A 20,111-nucleotide genomic window follows, 5' to 3' on the forward strand; every position below is an offset into this window, starting at 1 on the left:
ATTTTGCTGTGTGAAATGTTGATTGCAGGCAGCTATGCAGGAACAGCAACTGAACAGGATCTTATGCCCACAAGCACTTTAGCCAATGCCAATTCTAAATGAAGTACATTGCGCCAAGTGCAGGTTTATCCGTTGAGCAATACATGTAGTTAAGGAGGATGCATTCCTGTGCCCTCCTGTCCCTCTGCTAGCTTAGGCATCTGCCCTGCAAAACCACCTGTGATCATTATTTCATGGCATCAGCCTGTTGTGCCCAGTTCCATCAGAGACTTTATTATGTGGATAAATCTCTACTGGAGAGACCAGCCAAAGTTGTTTGTGTACTCTAAGCATAATTGGATACCCGGTCTCCAGAGATAAAAAATTAATGTGCTAACCTCAGTGTGCCTCCAAGCTGTCCTCCAGCTCCCCCACACAGTCATCTTTGAAACATTTTTATTTCCATCCAGGCAGGGGGCTGGCCATGAATAAATGACGAGAGTCAGCCCCTCAGTTGGAGATGAGCTGTTTGTTCCTCTCCACAAGCAGCATCAATTTGAAAAGCTACATCAGGCCTACTTTTTCCCTGCCTCAATGCTGATCCTTGCTGGGGCCATGGTGGGAGCTACTTCTGAATGCAAGGATGCATCAATGCCCACCTTGCAACAAGATACCCTGCATCAGGTGCTTTTCAGTGAAAATATGCACATTACATTGAGTTGACTTCTTAGTCATTTAATCTGTTTGGGATTTTTCTCTTTTCAGAGTTTGTTTTCATAATGAAAAACACACAAAATGCTAAAAGAAGCAGTAGTGATTGGAGAGTTCAAACTATGTAAAGATTTCCCTTAAATCCTGTTTGCATCTGTAAATTACTGAGACTTCTGTGTGTGTATTTTGCGATGCTGAATTAAAAAATAGATCAGTTGTTTAGAGTCATGGCATAGTGGAAAATCTCAAACTCGTCTCCTTTGTAGAAGGAGAGCTAATTTGCAAGCCACTTTTTTTTTTGTTTGTTTTGATTGGAGTCATGGGGTGCTTGTTTTGTTAATTTGGTGTTTCTTTTCTATACTGCCTGGACTGGGACTAAAATGTTGCTGTTGATATGCAACTGTCCTGAAGAGAAGCACCGAGTGCTTCTCAGTAGTATATGGTAAAATATTCCAATTCGACTAACTGGTTTTTTAAAAACATGTGCTTCAAAAGCACATCAGCTCTTGATTTAGAACTGTATCATTTACGTATTTATATATTTTTCTTTTTTTCTGCCATCTCCTTGCTTTTTCTGCCTTTTTTTCCCCCTCCTCCATGTAGAATTTGAACCAAGTAAGATCCAAATGCTTTGACTGAATTTGAACTGAATAGGTGCTCTCTGCCTTCTCATACTCCCCCAGTGAGTAACTTCCAGATAAAAGCCTACAAGATGTTGCAGGGACCCAATTCATGGCACAGGCCATTCTCACCTGAATATTGAGGGATGCTGCCAGATGGGGCTGTATATTGGGCATTACAATCCCTTCTTGAGGTGGGATACATCCCCTGAGCCGAAGGGAATGAAGTGTTTCAGTGGCCAGGTGCTACCGAAGAGGTACACCTTGAAGTCAGGAAATCTTTATATTAAGGTGTCAGACTCTTCTGTCTGTCTTCCCACTCTGTATCTCCTACTGTTTATCATCATAAAGGCACTAGACAGTTACAAAGTTTTATTCCTAGCAGTGGGCTTTTGGCTGATGCTTTAGGTGCTCCTGCAGAAGACTCTGTAAGGTCAGTGCAAAGAAATTCTATGAAATGGTGCCTTAAGGTGGAGGAACACTGATTCCCTAAATCTGCTGAATCAAATCAGTCGATGCTGTATTTTCCTAGTTGTACTTTCCAACTACCTAGCTCACCTTCCAGCTCTTTCATTAGCTGTTCAGCTTAAGGGCCAGAGTGATTCCTGTAAAAGAGATGATGGAATGATCTTTCTTTCCCCACATTTAGAGGCTTCCTCTGACTTTTACAGATGTACCTCCTTCTCCTAGCACCTCTTGTAGTGCTCCTTGGCTGTGCTTCTCTGTGAGCAGGAGCTGCAGGAAAGGCAAACCTTTCAGAGTTGCTAAAAGCTGTGCAGAAGCAACAGCTTCTTCTATCCCCACACTACCAGGTAACTCAAAAAAGGAGATAAAATCCAGTTACTGGAGAGACCTGGCAATACTTTTGGTGGGTGGTTTGCAGCACCTCTCAGTGGCATATCCTGCTTCTCTGGCTGCCAGCAAAGGGCATGCCCATCCCGAGCGGGGGAGTGTAGCGTGGGGAGCAGAAGCTAGTGGAGGCCATGGGGCCGTGCAGGCTGATTAGCATGACTCTGGGAACACAGCACCCGCCGTTTCCCAGCGTTACACCCAAGTTCCAAGTGTGTTCGGTAGAAAATAGTGCCACATTGACACAGATGTGCTGCCTCCAGCCTGCTGTAGGGCCCTGTATCAAGTGCCCCAACACTTCCCGGTTTCAGGCCAGCCAACATGCTTATCTCTGGTGCTAACAGAGTAAGTGACTGGCCATTTCCTCTCATTCAGTTTGATTTACACTTCTTCCTGAAAAACTGCAAGGAAAAACCCATGCACTTAATTCACGGCAAGGAGACCCAGAAATGGCCGTGCACATCCCTGCCTGGCTGCATACGTGTAAGAGAGCAAGAGCCTTGAGCTCTTCAGCTGTGCATGGCCTGTTCCTCACCTCACCAGCAATTGTGTTCTTTTATTATTCCTTCCCAGGGCAGGCTCTAGCCTTGAGCACAGAAGCAGCTCCCCAGTCCACCTCTCTGCCCCACCAGTGCTCGCTGCACCCAGCAATGATGGGGACAGAAGGGGGTGCATGCCCAGCCAGCCACCTCCCTCCTCTTCCATCAAAGATACCCACAGTCCAGGCACTGCTTTTTTTTTGCCTTCTCCTTGAAGCCATGTTTTCATTTAACCACCGCAGCGTAATTCCTCTCGTGAGCCTGCCTCCCCTGCCCCCAGCCGTTCAGAGCAGCAAGCAGAGGGGCCGCGCCGCGATTCCTCACACTGGAGGGCCGAGGCAGGCAGGTGGCAAGGCCAGCGGCAGCCAGCCGGGCCCACGGTCACCATGGAGACGGGCCAGGCCTGCCAAGGAGAGCGCTGGCAGCTGAGGCGGGGGAAGAGGGCACATGGAGACATAGCTTGGGATTATCTGTCACCGAGGCCTCCAAGGGCCTTGACGACCGCAGGCGCAGGCTCTTGGCTGGCTTTCTCCTGCTCAGGCGGCCAGGCATTGGACTTGCCCTGTGCCAGGGAGAAAAAGGGAGGAGCTGGAAAGGAAAACTGGCCCCATCTCAGACAAAGAGTCTTGTAAATTAAACAAAAAAAAAAAAACCCCAACAAACAAAACCCCAACAAAAAAAGCAAAACCACCCCTTTTCCTCCATTGTGAAGTGCACTGGCCTTACTCAGGCCTACATGCAGGGTCCTGTGGTCTCTATTGTGCTCTGAAGATCCTTGTTGCAAACAGAGTAAATGGCTCGAGTGAAAGCCTTTAGAACTGAATTGAAAACCTCCAGTGGGCTTTATTTGTTTTGGATCAAACCCAGAAGAAACAGGTAAGAGCTGGACAAAATGTACTAGGAAAAATCCCTTTGTGAACGTGTAGATCTCTGACTGTAGCAAATTCACTGTAATCATTGAAATAAATGATGCACAGCTCCACACCCCAGCAGCAAGGCATGCCCTCCGTGCATTCTCCATTGCCTTCCCAGTAATGTGGATATGACAAAAAACAGGGACAAAATGCTGCCAAACCTAGATGCATATCTTAAATTATGGTTCATAAGTATTGTGCTGTATTACCTACAGGCTGAAGAAATATATGTGACAGCGATTTGTTACCCAGGAACAGAAAACCAATTTTTCTTTTAAGCACTGGTTCCACTTTCCAAGTTATTGAAGACTGTGATCCAGATCATCAAAATAATTTCACTTATAAATAAAAAAAAAAAAAAAAAGGAGCGATACAAGGCTCTATTTATTTGGGAGGTTGTCTGTATATATTTAAGGGTCCCATTTTGAAGAAAAACTATTTAAAATATCTGTATTCTGAGTTTTCTGTTTAAAAAACAGAGACAAGAATTTCTTCTGAACTTGCCTTCCATCCAAGATATTTTCTGCAGCCCTGAGAAGTATAAAAATTCTACTTCTAATACCTAAGAAGAGATTTTTATTGAGTCATGTGGTTCCAGGAGATGATGTAGAAAAGAAAATTCCTTATTTCTTGATGTTATTTCATTACAAGCAGCTTGCTTTTATTATTAAACTGAAACTGTGAGGAAGATAAATTACAGGGGTTTTTTGATTCCTTGGGAAGGGCCAAAGGAAGCTAGAATTCTGTTTAGAGCCTCTGCCTTCAATATCAAGAATGCACAGAAGTTGTTTTATATATTTAAATTCAGCCAACTTGTTTAGTTTTTGGGTTTTGTGTACAGAACAAAATTAGTGTGTGATATACTACATGATTTATGTAATTTACCAAGCTTACTTTGCGAAAAGACTGCTGTGAATGAGGCTACCATATTTTAAGTAGTTCTTTATTCTGCTCAGTTTGTTATAGCTTGAAATCAACTTGATTAGGCTAAGAAGAAAAAAAAAATGTTTCAGAATAAGTGCATACCAAATTTATTTGGAAATACTGACTTTATTTTCACTCTGCATACTGTCTTCACATAAATCACCTTTCAGGTTCAGAGAAGCTATTATTTGAACTGTACAGATCTTTCTCTTTCTCTCCCTAATCAATTTTTAAAGTTTTAAAGTATTTTTTTAAAAAAAAATATACTCAGTTTTGGGGGAGATATGGATGAAGACAGGGCCTTTGATGAAACCTGAAAACAACCCTAAGTTGAAATGGCAAGTGGCACTGATTTAAGTACACCTCCTATGAGCAAACCTTAGCTCAGGCAATATTCAAAGCTCCTCAGAGCTTTTGATCTGTTGGAGTTTGCAATGTAAAAGAAAATCAGAAGAGTTTTGAGTAAGACAGTACAAGCAAATGGTTGGTTCTCAAGCCTTTGCTTTAAAACAGTTTCTAATTATGGGTGAATTATTTTTTTACCAAATCCTTGGAGGCAGTTACCTGATCTAAGTCATCATTTGACACCTAGCAGAGTCAACTCTCTGCTAGGGAGTTACATCTTGCTAGCTGAGCTGTTTGGCTTAAACTTGCACTTTCTACTTGTTGATTACCTTATGCAAAAAGTGAATACCTAGTTAATTACTATGTCTCAGATGAAAAGGAGCGGCATTACTTGCTATGAAATTAGTAGTTTTTTCTTGTGAATCCATTCCCATAGTTACTTTTGTAAGTAGTTTTATTGATTTTGGGGTGAGATTAGGGTTGGGCTCTTCCTGCACGATACCCTTTTCATGAAGATTGCACATTAAATCTTGACATTTTTCCTTTGTTTTCTAATTCCTTCATCATTTGCTAATGACAATAAAATAGAACTAGAAACTCTGAGGATAGATGCAAAAAAATTCCTTTGAAAGTAGGAACTCTGTTTACTGTCATCTGAAAATCTCTTCATTCTCAAACCTAAACCTGTGATTTAGCCTGTGACTTAGTTCACTATATGGTACTGATCAATAAAATAAGCTTAAGTCATGTTTGGTTCTAGTTTTTGCATCTGTTAGAACAACAACAACAAAAACATTGAAGAGAATAACATTGCCTGGCTTGTTTGGCCCTAGAGATACATCATTTAAGGTATCATTGATGTAACTTTGGGAACTTCTCATCTATCTATGACTTTTCAGGCCTGTTATCTCTATCAGACACTACTGAGCCAAGTTAATAAGTGAGAACACAGAGACTCACATTAAAAAAATAAATGGGAAGAACACAAGGAAGAAAACAGGGGGGAAAAAAGGAAAAGAAGGGAAAGAGAAGAAAGAAGAAGAGTGATCAAACCTGATGTTTATTCCCTTGCCAGAGGCCTGGGAGAGTCCCTTCAGCTTTATCGCTCAGCAAATACCCTCCACCACGCTCACACACTGCAGATTAATTGATCAGTGTATGTATTTTTGAGTTCCCCTGTCCCATTCCAGTTTGACAGTCAGTGGATCTTATGGTCATAATCCATGATTTAAGTCAGTACATGCAGAGTGTTAATTACACCATTATGAGCAGTGGTAGAAGTGGAGCTCTTTCCTAAGTCTGCTGGCTAGCACCCTGACTGCTTGTTTTTATTTGTGGCCTCACCACAGAATTTTTGTGTGTTTGAGAATAAGCCAGTCTACCACTCTACCTCCAAGTCTTTCAGCTTTAAAATGGAACCCAACCTCACCACGAGACTTAATTAGGGTCCTGACCACTTTGGTTACTATCAATGGCAAAAGAGGCTTTTGACCTCACAGAAGGTTAATAATAAGAACTTAATATCTGTAAGGCACTTTAAGACAGTTGGCTGAAAGGTGAAATAATGTAATAAGGAACAACAACAAAAAAAGTCACTGAATTCTGAGCTTGCTGAGTTTGCATTGCACATGGCCTGTCTGTAGATGCAGAATACTATAAAGAGGTAATTACTTAACTTTTTCAAAATGGAGCTGCAGTGGGAAATATAAATGCTAAGGAGGTCTGCTTTTTATACACAAAATATGTACCAGCAGCAACTTTATGATCATTTTGTTACAGCTCTTAAAATGAGCCAGTGTGCTAGACTTCCACCTGGTTCCTGTTCTTTTTTTTGCTTATCTTGCCTGCCTGTATTAAATGCCTTCCTGGAACAGACAAAATGCTAATCTAACACTGGGAGCTTCTCTCTTTCTTTGAGAGAGTTGCGGGTCTGTCAACCAGGATAATTTCAGAGCAGAGATCATTGTTTAGTAAACACTGTCAGGATCTCCATGACCACAGGGGAAGATAGTGATGTATTTGCAGCCTCATGGGTTTTAATTTTCTTCTTAATTTCACCTTACCTGGAGTCTTTCACTTACCAATCTCCAAAAGTTCAGCTGATCAACATCTGGAAATACATGAATAACTAGATGCACCCAAACCAGAAAAACAGATTGAACTTGGAGGAAATTTTAATTTTAAGTGTATGTCTTGGACTGCTACCAGAAGCCCCTTAGAATGTCATTGTTCTTTGGGGGAAATTTGAATGTGGACAAAAAGACCATTAATAAAGGCTGTCGAAACATCTGTTAAAAATCTGCAAGTTACAAAATATGCATGAAAAAGATAATTAAATAGAGATGGTACAGTTTAAAGTTCTTGATTTTCTCAATTGTAAAATTCTTCATGCAGTAAGCTTCGGCCAGGTATACCTACTGGTATATAACTGGATTTTTTATGTTCAAAGAGAAGAAACAAAGACAAAGACCAACCATTACTTCCACTCCCTTCCTCAGTTCATAGTCAGAGTGTACAGGAAGATGTTTTCCCTCTCTGGAGAGCAGAGGAGGGAAATGGCAGTTGTGAGCAAGAAGAAAAGGACATTGCTGTTCTGCTCAACTAAGAGGAATTCAGAAGACCTCTGCCCTTCTCTTCTTCCTAAGGGATCTGCCTCCTCCTCTACTTAAGATCAGTGTGTGTCTGCTCCTTTCCAAGTATTCCTAGCTGGAGAATAATAATATAATCTTGCTCCTTTTTTCTTGGCTGAAAAAGTTTTTAACTATGCTGGTTGGAATGTCTGCCCCAGGCTCACTCTGCACCTGTGTTGGGTGTTGGGGTAGTGTTGGACCCTTCCTGCTCATCCCAGGGAACGTGACTGCTGCAGGGGTCTCAAGTCTTGAGTGAAACATCCCCAAATTGCTTTGCCTGTGAATATTCAGGAGCTTTTGAACCCAGCATCTGACTAAGGACACCCTTCTACTTAGAGATGTAGTCCCCTAAAAAGCTACTTGAAATAAAACCAGTAAGGTTATGTATCCCCCCATCTTCCCACTGTTGATTTTTGAGCTTTGGAGACTGTATTTTTCCTTTACGAATTTGTATTTTGTGGGATTGTGATGATGACTGCTGCCTGAAAAACCAAGTTTTGCTTACTGACAACACAGGTCTTATCCTGCACTCGGGATTGCCTCTCTATACCTGTATGTGTTACAAGTCTCTGAACTGTAAAGGCATATCTGGAAGCATGTCCTTGAGAGGGAGCAGCCTGGCTGGGATTAGAAAGGAAATAGTGAAGGGCATTTCAGGCAAAATAGATGCAACCCCAGGTGTACTTAAAGTGGAGGTGGTTTACGCAGTTCACTTTTTGTTCTAATTGACAATGTTTTGGGAAGACTGTGGCCTGCAAACTCACTGAGCTAACACTATATCAAGGATAAGAGGCAAATGTCCAAGTGAATGCTCTTTTAGTAAATCTGACTTCTAACCCAACTGCAGCCCAGAAAGGACCAGATGGGGTCATCATTCCCAATAACTACTGTGACTTCTGCCTCGGAGGCTCCAATATGAACAAAAAAAGTGGCCGGCCTGAGGAACTTGTATCATGCTCAGACTGTGGGCGCTCTGGTAGGTGACTCCTTCTTGCATCTTTCTTGTACAAAGGCATTTGTGTGATTTGGTTTTTACACCTTCTGAAGATTTTGAAGAAAAGCAACATATTAGGGAAAGGATAGAAGATGGAATCTTACCTCTTCTCTATGTTTGTGGGAAAGAATGACTGAAAAAATTCATATTATAAACCCCATTGTTGGATTCACATATTTAAGCTAATGGGGTCCTACGAAATAATGAAGTTTTAATGTATTTATTGGCTTTTGGGAACATTGGTACATGTACTAGTTGTTCTTCACTCATGGAGGGAAAAAATCCTATGACAATTTTACAGAATGGTCTCTGTCTTTAAATGCTGCAATTACAACTATAAATTACTTACAAGATTTATGAAAGTTGCATGACAAGCATTCCCATTGATTACACATTTCACGCATTTCTTCATCCAAAAAAGAAAGAGGGAGAAAATTACAGGGTAGGTATGGGGCTAGCTGTCAAGAATTATCCTCTTGCACGATGACTATCATTAGTTTTGTTTAAAGAGGTTTTTATTTCCTCCTTTTCTTCCCTTCTCTCTTTTTAAATGTAGGCAATTGTGTTTTTCCCATTCTGAGTTGTCTTTATTTCTGGGCTATTGTTTTCTTTCTTTCTTTTTTTTTTTTTTTTTTTTTTTTTTTACATTTCCCTCCTTTTTTTTTTTTTAATTTTTCTTTTTTTGGAAAATTTTATACCAGCTGAATAGTTATTTATAGCTCACGTAGGAGGTAGTGGTGGTGGTAGAGGGAATTGGGAGACCTTTAACAACTGCATGTTCCAGCATTGGTCCAAATTTCCACTTGTGATATTTTTGTATAGTGGTGATACTAGTGGTAATAAGACGGTCATATAGAAATCTGAAAACCAAAGAGGCCTTGAAATTCAGTATGAATGCTGCTCCTTCTGTACTGTAGTCACTGAAAGGTGTCTGTTGCTTCATGGCTGAAATGTGATGTGGAATGTTCTCATACTAAGGAAATGGCCTTTTTATGCTCCTGCTGAAGTTCATAGTAAGCCTTTACCACCTTCAATGGGAGAATGATTAGACTCTCAGTGAAATTGCCTTCTGCAGTTGTTGTGACCTCTGAAGATACTCTGAAATGATACTGGTCACCAGAGGATCAATGGCAACTCCTTTGGTTTTCTCCAGGGGCATCCTTACAAATGCGGTGCAGTCAGAGACATGGACCTTTTAGTGTACATGTGATTACTTCTAATAACTGAAGGGGGAAGTCCATGGGGTCTGTGGTGCCATCTTGGAAGATCATTGCTCTTCACCTTGATTGTTATATATCAATATAACTAATTTCAGCATTGTCCTGATATGGCACAGTGAGATGGATCCGTATTTTATTGCTACTTAAACACTGCTATGGTGATTATATCAGAATGCAACACAAATACATCAATTCCCTTGGTGTGATAGAACAAGTAGATCAGCCTGTAGCCTAACCTGTGCAAAATCAGTTCCATTAAATGCTGTCCTTGTACAAATTCTGACCCGCTTGGGTCATTCATAGGGTCTGCAATGCTGTGACTGATGTGTGATGAAAGTGATTAAGGTATAACCACACACGAATCTCTAAACTAAACCAATGAAACCTCTGGTGTCTGCCATCTTTCTCTTTTATAATAAGGGAGAACATTTTCATTACACTGAAAGAGAGGTCATGGAAATTATACTGCTTCTTCTGTTCACAAAGTTAGTAAAATCACATTTCTACAGTATGGTTTATCTGCCAATTATTTTGCTATATCCATTTCCTTTTTTGTGAACAGGATTTACTTCTTTCTGTCTCAAGCAATGCAGTGTACTTGTTATATGGCTGATTCCTGTAGCTGGAGCAGGGACCCAACAGTTCGTTGCTTAATACCATGTTACTGATTGTGAATAACAAAATAGATGTTCCCTAAAATCTGACACTTCAATTTTGCTGGGGCACAAGAGATATCTTTTTCTCTACCTTCCCTAAAGGGGGACTTTGAAGGTTGTACTATTAATCACATAAAAAGTTTGACTGAAAGAGAAAACAAACCTCGATTTCACAGATTTCAGTATTTGACTTCTCTTTTTAGGAGTCTTCTTATGGTTGTTGTTGCTGTTATTGATATTTTGTGTGGAGAATTTCCTGTTCCATCTTGAAAGTTGGATTGATTCACACAAATTTGAACTTTTCAGTGTTTCCTAAGATGGGTTACTCCTCATCTCAGTTGTTTTAGTTGTTGAACTGTATATATTAGTTTTGGGTTTTTTTATTTTTGAAGAGCATGCCATGAAATTTGTATTGAAGCATTGGTTTAGGTTACTTTCACTTAGTCTTCAAAATGTATTTAATTTTGTCTACAGAGGAGCTTCTTTAGGATCAGGTGAAGAACGGGGATAAAAAGTAGTCCTGAGGTTGATGAGGTATCTAGTGGCTCACATTTCTTTAGCAGAAAATTTGTGACTGTTGATGCCATTGTGCTTAGAGCTAACAGTGTCTCATTACCTACATGGTCTAAAAATATTTAAAACTTGATCTAAGTAATCATGAGGAAATATTTTACTGTCCTTTTTGAATAGAGGAAAACATGATTAACCCTTTCGCTGCTGTAGCTATGGGCACCTGTGGTGTTTGTAGATGTTTTTCTTGCGAAGAGAAACCGATCCTTTGTTATTTTTCTTACTGCAGTTCTACCTATGCTATGTTGTTGGGGTGCGCGGGCACATGCAAGCACACACCTATCAACTTGATAGTCTGACTTGTTTAATGATAATGAAAATGATGAAAAAAATTATGATGATGATGCCTGTTGCTTAACCCATGTGCTGATATATTCATCATACATGTCAGCTCATTTGGGAAGAGAAGGCAGGAGGGACGAAGCAGCGCCAGCACGCACTACGGAGGACTTGTTCGGTTCCACGTCAGAAAGTGACACCTCGACCTTTCATGGCTTTGACGAGGACGATGCAGAAGAGCCTCTCTCGAGCCGAGGAGGTGGCTGTGGTGGCAGGTCTCCCTCTGCAGACAAAAAGGGCGGCTGCTAAAATAACTATAAAGACACAGAAACTCTGAGCTGTCCTTTTCACTACTAAGATTATTATTACCTTTTTCTTTTTTTTTAATTTTAGGTCCTCTTGGGTTTTTGGTTGGTTGGTTTTTTTTCCTCCTCCCCCCTTTTTTTGGTTATTTTTGTTATGTTTTCCCTGTGGGGTGTACACTGAAAGCACAAGCATTTAAAGCTCTTGAAAACTACTTTGAAGAGACAGAAGGTTTTTGATTTTCCTCTTTTGTTTGTTGTTTTTTTTTTTTTTTTTTTTTTTTTTAGATTTTAATTTGGTTTTATCCCACCTCCCCTCCTTCTCTTTCTCTTTGGAAACATAAAAAGTGGATTTAATATTTTTTTTAATAGCGAGCAGAGTTGATTTTCTTGTCTTTTAATATATATATCAGCAAACCACAAAAAATAACAGATGGGTTGGAGAACAGAAAGCAAACCCAAATAGGTTTTTTTAATTATTATTATTATTTATATATTCTATGTATTATTAGAAAAACTACTTTTTAAATAAAATAGAAAAAAAAACAACAAAAAAAGCAATGGATGTCTACTTGATAACAGTTTCTAGAGAACCACTGTGGGCGGACTTTATCAGGGGACAAGGAAACCCTTGATGTGATGGCTTCTGCATTTTGAGATTTTGCACTTACTGTAGCATGTGAAGTCTGGTTCTTCTCATACATCTGCTATGCTACAGCCTGAAAATACAAGCAGCACCACTGAAGACCATGGCCTTGGGGAACACATTTCCTTCTTTGGACACCTTTACACTCAATAGATCTCCTCCTCCCTGCACCCCTTCATGTCTTCCCCACACCGTTCAACTTCTATTTTTTTTTTCTTTTCCTTCACATTTCACCTGATGGACAGCAATTTCCAAGCATAGGGATGGAATATGAATGGCAAGTCATAAACATCACAGACAAAACAAAAGGAGGAGCAGAATCCCAGAAGAAATTACATGGAAAAATACCTCACCTACACTATTCTTTCCATTTTTAAATTTCAATTCACAGCATTTTTTCCTGTGTTGCCCTGTTTTTTCTCTCTGTAGTGTCTCATGAGACACTTTATTTGCTTTTTAATAGCTTCTTTTGAAATAAACCAAAGCAATACTAATTAAAGTTCCAAGGGCAATGGAGAAGAGAGTGACTCCCTTCCCAGCGACCTTCCCAGAAAGGAGGAAACATGCAGCAGGATTTGAAAGGTATGTCCAAGCTGAAATGTCTCTCACTCAATTGTGAAATTTCTTGCCCTGGCTTTTCAGCAGACCCCTGACTGAGCTTTGTTGTAGCAGCAAGTCCCATGGATTAAATTGTATTATAAGTATGTGCCACATTTATGCCCGTGGTGAAGCTAATGGAAGGTTTTTGAGAGCAGGATCCAGACTTGTGTACAGTCAGAAGTCATGCAAAAGGAGTCAGTGTGTAGTTCTGTTTTGCTGTTCCAGTGCAGGCAAAAATCTCCCCGGAGCAGGGGCAAGGTTAAGTTCTAAAGATCTGTTTTTACTGATGTACATAATGCAAACAGGGTGAAATCATGACCTGATTTTAGAGCAAAAGCAAAAGAAACATTTCTCTGGACAGTGCCTAATCCTTAAACTGTAGGTGTGTGTTATTGATAACAGAGCAGAAGTCTTAGCCTTGCAATAAAGAATTTGGATATGTACAATGAAAGAAGCCAGACCAAATGGACTCCATTTTTCCTGCTTCTTTGCTAGGGTAGTCTGTCTGTGAGAGCAATTTCAACTCCCTCCCCCACCTTCCAACCTTGAAGAAAAAAAGAGAAACAATTCAGTCTCTTGACTTTTTTATTGGTCTCTTTAGACATGGAATGAGCATTGGCCAAATTCTGCTTTTAGGTATACAGGCATACATCCAAAATATAACCTAACTGAGGTCTAGATTACATGAATAATCTGCCTTCAGGATGCTGTTAGAAAACATTACAAATACCTCTACATGTGTATACCAAAGGACAGGGCATGCCAGAGCCATGCACACTTGCCAAGTGAGAGCCTTGTTTAAACTTTCCCCATTTTGATAATTCTTTTCTGATGCTATTATGTTCTTCCTGATTTATTATGATCAATCTAGTGTCAAATCAATTATATTTTGACATAATGCTGTCAATGAGAAGTGTACTTAAATGATAAAAAACATTCATTTCTTCCACAACCAGTCCTTTTTTTTCCCTGAAATAGTGCAAAATAGATAATGTTTTGCTACTCTTCTATATTTACTAAAGCTCAGTCCTTGGAGCACCTGAATTAGGTAGCTGAAACCTACCCAAGTGCATCTTTCTGAAGAACTCCCATCCCTGTATAAACTGCAGAACAGACATACTCTGAGTGGAGTTTTTCAAAGCGGAGTCCTTAACATTGTCTTTTGTGAACCATGCCTAACTCATTCTGGGCTCTTTTGGAATATAAACAATAATCAGATGCCAATAATTCATTAAGTCTTGACTTAGTTTCACAAATGTAGTTACTGTAACAATGCATACAGTCTTAATCCTTTCACAACCAAACCACCCATCTTTGTGACAACTGGGTAGCATGGTACCCTCAGAAAGAAACCACAACAGCTCATGAAGTGCATACAAATTGCCAGCTGACATTTATTACAGATAGCATAGAAAATATCCTGACAATTATTTATGTCATTAATGTGTATATGGATGCTCACTCATTCAATATAGTCCTGAGAGACCAAGTAAGGTAGAATTAATTCACTTTTATGGAGTGAGAATAGTTCTTGGATTCCTCAAGATGCCTTATGAGACTGAGATAACCAACATGAGTTTAGTCCAGCAGGCTGAGCAGTGTGGTACTGACCAGAGGAATGCATTGACCATAGTGAAGAAATTAGGATTTAGAGTTGGAAGCTAAAAAAGTGCTTATTTAAGCTAGGTTGTAAAGTAGTGTTAATGGTGAATATTGCACGGAGTGATGATATGGAAATGAAATATTCTCAGGATATGTAGTGCTGGAGTGAAGGCTGGGAACAAGGAAAGATGGTTGGTAGCTCCTAAGTTGAAGGAAGATGAAAACAAAGCAAAGGGGCTGCTACACAAGACCCTCTCATGAGGGGAAGATGACAATGTTAATGAGGCAGAAAATATATAGGAGAAGGTTTCAAAATTGCAATTAAAAAAAAAAAAAAAAGGACTCTGACACTAGCATAACCACTTCAGAAATGAGAGAACTGCACAGTATCAATCGTATCTTAAAGGACACAAACCAAACTAGGGAGGCATAAAAAAAGTTTGCAATGTGAATCCTGTATTGTAACTAAAAATTTATCTTTGAAATCAGAAAGAAATGTGATGCTTTTTATTCTCCAGTGATTCCAGCAGTTCAATGAAATGTTCTGTTCGTCATAAATTCTTCAAAGGTGTAGCCCATCAACTAATCACAACCCTGGCTATTCCAGTTCTCCTCCAAAGATGTCTTTGTTACTACAGGAAGTCTGGCACAAGGCTGTCCAAAGATTCTCCTGAAACACATGCTCCCAGCACACCACGTACCAAAATAAGACAACCCCAATGTGAAATGTGAATAAAGGGGTGTTTCATTTCAGGCCCTTAATGCAGACTTTTCTGTGTTTATTCACATGAGCTGTCTCCTTAGGCACCTTTCCACTGCTCCATACTAAAGGATCTTAGAAAACACACATAGTTTCTGGAGTTGCCCTCTGCTAACTCTGATTCGTAGATGGGAGCAGGAGAATAAAGGAAGTGGTATGCTGCTTAAGTAGCTGATAAGGGAAAAGAAAGGCTACATGGAGTGGACACTGACCCTTAGCCTATTCCCTTTTGAGACATTTAATTAGTTGAAATTTTAGCAGGGACAGACCTCAGATTTTTAACAAAAACAGTATAAAATGTCAAGCATGGTAATATACATTGAGAAAATTTTAAGCAAATACAGGATTCTGGCATAGAAGTTAAAAAGTAAAAGGAGAACCAGGCATATGGTGGAAGAGTAATGGAACTGAAATCTGACTTGCTTCACTTTGCATCTCTTCCCTTCACCCAGACACCTCCCAGTTTTGTGGGCTGGATATTTTTTTCTTGAATATGTAATGGTGCTTGGAACAGCATCCTATGTATGTGCTAAGGTAATAAATGATGAGCCTAGGCTGGTGAAACAAGGGCCAGAGAGAACTTTACCACGGACTTCAGAAAGATTACCACTGGGCTTTCTTAGCTATTGCTTTTATTGAATGAAACCTCCCTGTTAATACTCTTGCTGGTATGGTGTAGACAAGCTCTGAGATGGCCATTTGTTTCAGCAGAATGTGTTATTAGAGTCCCCTCCCCGCATTGTTTTGCCTTTGAGCTTTTACATTAGTTATTCATTTTGAGTTCCAGTTTGCCATTTTACAGACCTCAGCTTAGGCTCTTGATTGAATACAGAGACTCAGTTTGCTGCCTGCTGATGCATGGAGCAAACAAGAACTGCACCCAGAGAGTCAGAATCTGGGGAGGGCTGGGGGCACCACTGTGTTCTCTTCTGCCCACTTTGCCTTTCTTTGATTAATTCTTGCAATGATATTTTGAGATGAGTCCTAAAATAATAGTTCAAATACCATAAAACTATGGAGTTTTCAAAGCCTGGCTCTTCATGCAATTTGTCTCTTCCCCATGGCAAGCAGTTTTACTGAATCAAATCCTCAAGCAAACATTATATTGACCCCACTGGGAGTCATCTTATTATAAAAACTGCAAAATCTGCCCAGTGTGTTTTTTGCTGCAACATATGTAGATGTTTCCAATAAACACCCATTTCACATTCTCCTTTTCTTTTTTTTTTTTTTTAATTTTTATTTTTAATATGATATTTGTAGCTATAAGTAAAGTATGAGGCACATGCATGAGTTCATGCTCACATGGAGTTGTTTTGACAAATCTCACAGTGCAGGAGTTCAGCTGGGATGAGGTTTTGCTGACTAAGCCATTACAATAAACCCTACCAATCTTTGTTCTCTTTGTCAGATATCTACCAGCATAGAAAAAACCCCAACCTGTATAAATACCTGTATAGAATACTGAAACAGAGTCAGAACTGTTTTGATATCCCTGTCTGTATTTCCATGAATGCAAATTGCCAATTTCAGAGAAGACAATTTGTAGTAACATTTAGAAAAAACCCCAGCTCTTGGGATTTCCAGGCCTGATAGCTCTGTTAAAGTGGATGCTGCCAGTTCATATCTTTGACTTATTATTTTGGTCTCTGGCAGCTCCTAAGATTTTGGACCTTTGTATAGTCTAGAACTGATATGAGAGATGTGGGAAGATATGGGAAGAGGCACTTGCATTTTGTGGAAATAAAGAGATTATTTTATTTGCTATCTAATCCTGCCCAGGATCTTAGCAGTATGCAACTTAGTCAATTCATTAAATAAATGCAATGAAAAATGCAATCTTTCATTCTTTCCAGAAGCTTTTGCATTGCTGCCACCCCATGTGTATCGTTTAGACTCCTGAAAATGTCCTTTGTGCCATGGTGTATGGTTGTGTCTCCCTACAAATAATTAGCAATAGAGCAAGGTAATTAGAGCAGGATTTCATAAGCAAAGGTCTTAACCTCTACTGAAGAGGCAGCTATCTAAGCGGAATAATGAAGGCTATTTAATAATATTCCCAATAAGAAAGATTGACAGTGTTCAGTGCCTTTCTTTTTGATACGCTTTTTCTTATCCTGTTTGCTTTGTGTTCATTTATGGCTTCCACAGTCAGTTGAAACTGAGTCTGTTGAGCTATATTTTCAAGGAACTAGAATGCAAGCAGTGTTGGAAGTTTGGTTTGTGCTGTTCCTGTTTTGGTTTTTTTTTCTGAACACGTGCTTTTTTTGTCTGCTTGAGTTTGTTTAGTTTTACTTTGTATTGCCTTTCCCTCTGCAGTCAGCCCTGCCCTCGTGGATTCCAGCAGCCTTCAAGCAAGACATTTCAGAAGAAGACCGAGAGAAGCCAGGGTGCTTTGATACTTCTTTCCTTGCCCTGACTCCTCCACACCCGAGTTCCATCTGGCACAGGAGCCTGGACTGTGGAAAGTTGGCTGCCAACTGTTAAGAGAAGTTCTGGGGATGCCCTAAGCTGGTGCAATATAAAGAAGTTTTTTGAAGTCTTGATTTCACTTTCTTTTAAGTGTATGTATAAACCCAGGTCAGACTGGAATTGATCTACAGTAGAACTGACTGAAAAACAAACTGAAAAAGACAACTATTTTATTTATTTCTATATTTAAAAGAGAAGTGCTGAAGTTGCACAGTATTTTTGTTTGAAATACATTTTACTTCAAAATTTAAATGCAATTTTGTGAAGACATGAAATTTTAAAAAGCACTTACTGTAAAATAAAGACTGAATATTTACTTTAAGGAAAAACTTTTTTTAAATAATGAAAATAAAGTTCAACTCTGCTCTCTCTCTTACTTTAAAGAAGCCATTCATACATGTGCTGGGTATCTTTGTGTTTTGAAAATTGGATGTGGTAAGTGAAGATTGTTCTGGTTTATTTTCTCCTTAATAATATTATCCTGTTAGACGCTTAAAAGTTACCTTGCTGTACTGTGTAAGGCACAAATCTCAACAAAAACTGTTGGAGTAGCAAAGACCAGGCTCAGTGGCTGAATTTTTTTGTTATCAGATTTTGTGTCCATTTCAAAGGACTGTCTTCTCCCAGTAGGACTGATGTGTCTCTTCTGCATGGTAAAAGAAGTTTGCTCTTGAGCAACTCTGTTAAATACTTCTGCTGAAAGAGGGGTTTAAAAACTGAAAACAACTATTTTCATTTTTGAATTACGTTTTGCTTTGGTAATTCCCCAGCTGATTGTGAGTTGATTGTAAGGGAAGTATCTAAATATTAGGTGCCCTTGGCATGGACCTTGCTGTCAAGGATGATGTCATCTGTGGAAAACTTGTGTACTTCAGCTCTTTCTGAAGTGGTAGAGGACTTTGAAAAGCATACAGGTGCAACCACATGTCTGCAATAAGCAACAGGGGTTACTATGCAGGAGAAAAATATGAGTTCCCACAGCTGCAATCCCAAGTTGTCCTGTGAGGCAGCGGGGAGGGACGGTCACATCCCAAATTGTGAGTTGTTAGGTGTTTTCCCAGTGAGAAAGGTGTTCTTCCTCATACAAGCACCGGAGGGTTTTGTTGGCCACCAGATGCGCTCGCAGTGGACAGCACAGGTCTGTTGAGTGTCATGTGTGATGCAGTCTAGCAGGGATGTAGGATACCCTTGTGTCCTAGGAGAAGAGCATTGGACTTGGCTGTGTCTAGCACCCCTGTTACAGAGAAGAAGCAAACTGAGGGCAAACCATACCAACAATTATTGGGATTGACCTTCAGGGTACAGGCAGAAAAAAAGTAGTTTTGTTAATGTGGCTTATGTTGGCTTTCAGAATGAAAAACTATGTCTACAGAAATGCATGCTGACTAGGTGAAGCAGACAGAAAAACCTGATACTGTGTTGTGTTTCCTGCACACCTAGAACACAAACTCACCTCATTGAGAAGTTTCCATGTGTCAGTAGCAACAGATTTTTCACTCTTCTCCCTTTCCCTTCTCCCACTTCTTCCCAGATTAAAACATAAATCAAAAATAACCACATAAGGTAGTCCTGCTCCAACTAAATTAAATGACAATTTGCATCCTAATTGGGCTCTTTAGCAGGATGGGTTTGCTTTGCTCATGTTCTTGGTTTCTAAATCTGCAGTGGGGAACTGCCTCTAGAGAAAAAAAAGAGAAATAAGTTTTCATTTCATGAAAATATAAGACGCACAACTGTAATGAAGATTTGAAAACTATAGGGTCTGTGTTCAGTTCATGTAATACTTCTTCCAAATAAAGTTCTGCTTCCAGCATCCCTACTGTATATTCCTCTGTAAATATTACTTTCCCAAATTCCACAAAGTCTTTTTTAGTGCAAATAATCTTCTTTTAAAAAGACATTGTTGAGTAACATATATGTACATTTACTTTTCTAAGCTCTCCATTGTTTATAATACTCTCTTTGAAGCTTAAAATAAAATGTCCTCCTCTATTGATTTTGTTTCCCTTTTCCATTTTGTAAATTATTACTTTTGTCCCCGGATTTTGTTTTGTATTTCCTAGTGAACCTTGACATCAACCAAGAATTATATTAATTTTTCTCTTTTACTTTCTCTTCTCCATTCATTGGATTGCAGAAAATGGTCCTGTTGCTTGCTATAGTGAAGGTAGGCAGGAAATAAAAAAGTGCTTCTGTATAGGACTCATTGTAAGAGTGTTTTCTATCATTTGATGATAATAGAGGATCCTCCTAAACGTGTTTGTATTTTAATAGCCTTCTTCATGAGATGAGTAGAGTTGCATTAAGGTAGTTTGCAGTCAAAGGTGGAGTCTAAGCTATATGATAGCTGTTTGCATATATTTTAGTGACATTGCCTTAAGGAGTCCTGCCCCTGCCTATGCTATTTCCAGTCCAGTCACTGGAGTAACTGGAAGCTGTGGTCCCTTTGCATTTCAAGTGCTGGCATGAACCTTCCCTTTCCCGAACATGTATTAGATT

At 39.6% G+C, this 20,111-nt stretch overlaps 1 protein-coding gene across 11 annotated transcripts in view; it reads left to right on the plus strand.

Moving 5' to 3' along the window:
* DPF3 (double PHD fingers 3) overlaps positions 1 to 20,111 on the plus strand; it is a 156,401-nt gene that overhangs the window by 118,685 nt on the left and 17,605 nt on the right. For 8 of the 11 annotated variants that reach the window (XM_058420866.1, XM_040066257.2, XM_058420868.1 and 5 more), the window contains one exon: positions 8,359 to 8,487. In XM_058420866.1, the coding sequence (XP_058276849.1) occupies positions 8,359 to 8,487 (129 nt within the window). Of the gene's footprint in view, positions 1 to 8,358; positions 8,488 to 11,342; positions 12,761 to 17,459; positions 19,509 to 20,111 lie in introns of those variants that run through there. The other 3 variants (XM_040066263.2, XM_040066264.2, XR_009207916.1) reach the window with 2 other exon arrangements.

This window comes from Hirundo rustica, chromosome 6 (genome assembly GCF_015227805.2).
Source record: "Hirundo rustica isolate bHirRus1 chromosome 6, bHirRus1.pri.v3, whole genome shotgun sequence".
NCBI classification, from domain to species: Eukaryota; Metazoa; Chordata; class Aves; order Passeriformes; family Hirundinidae; genus Hirundo; species Hirundo rustica.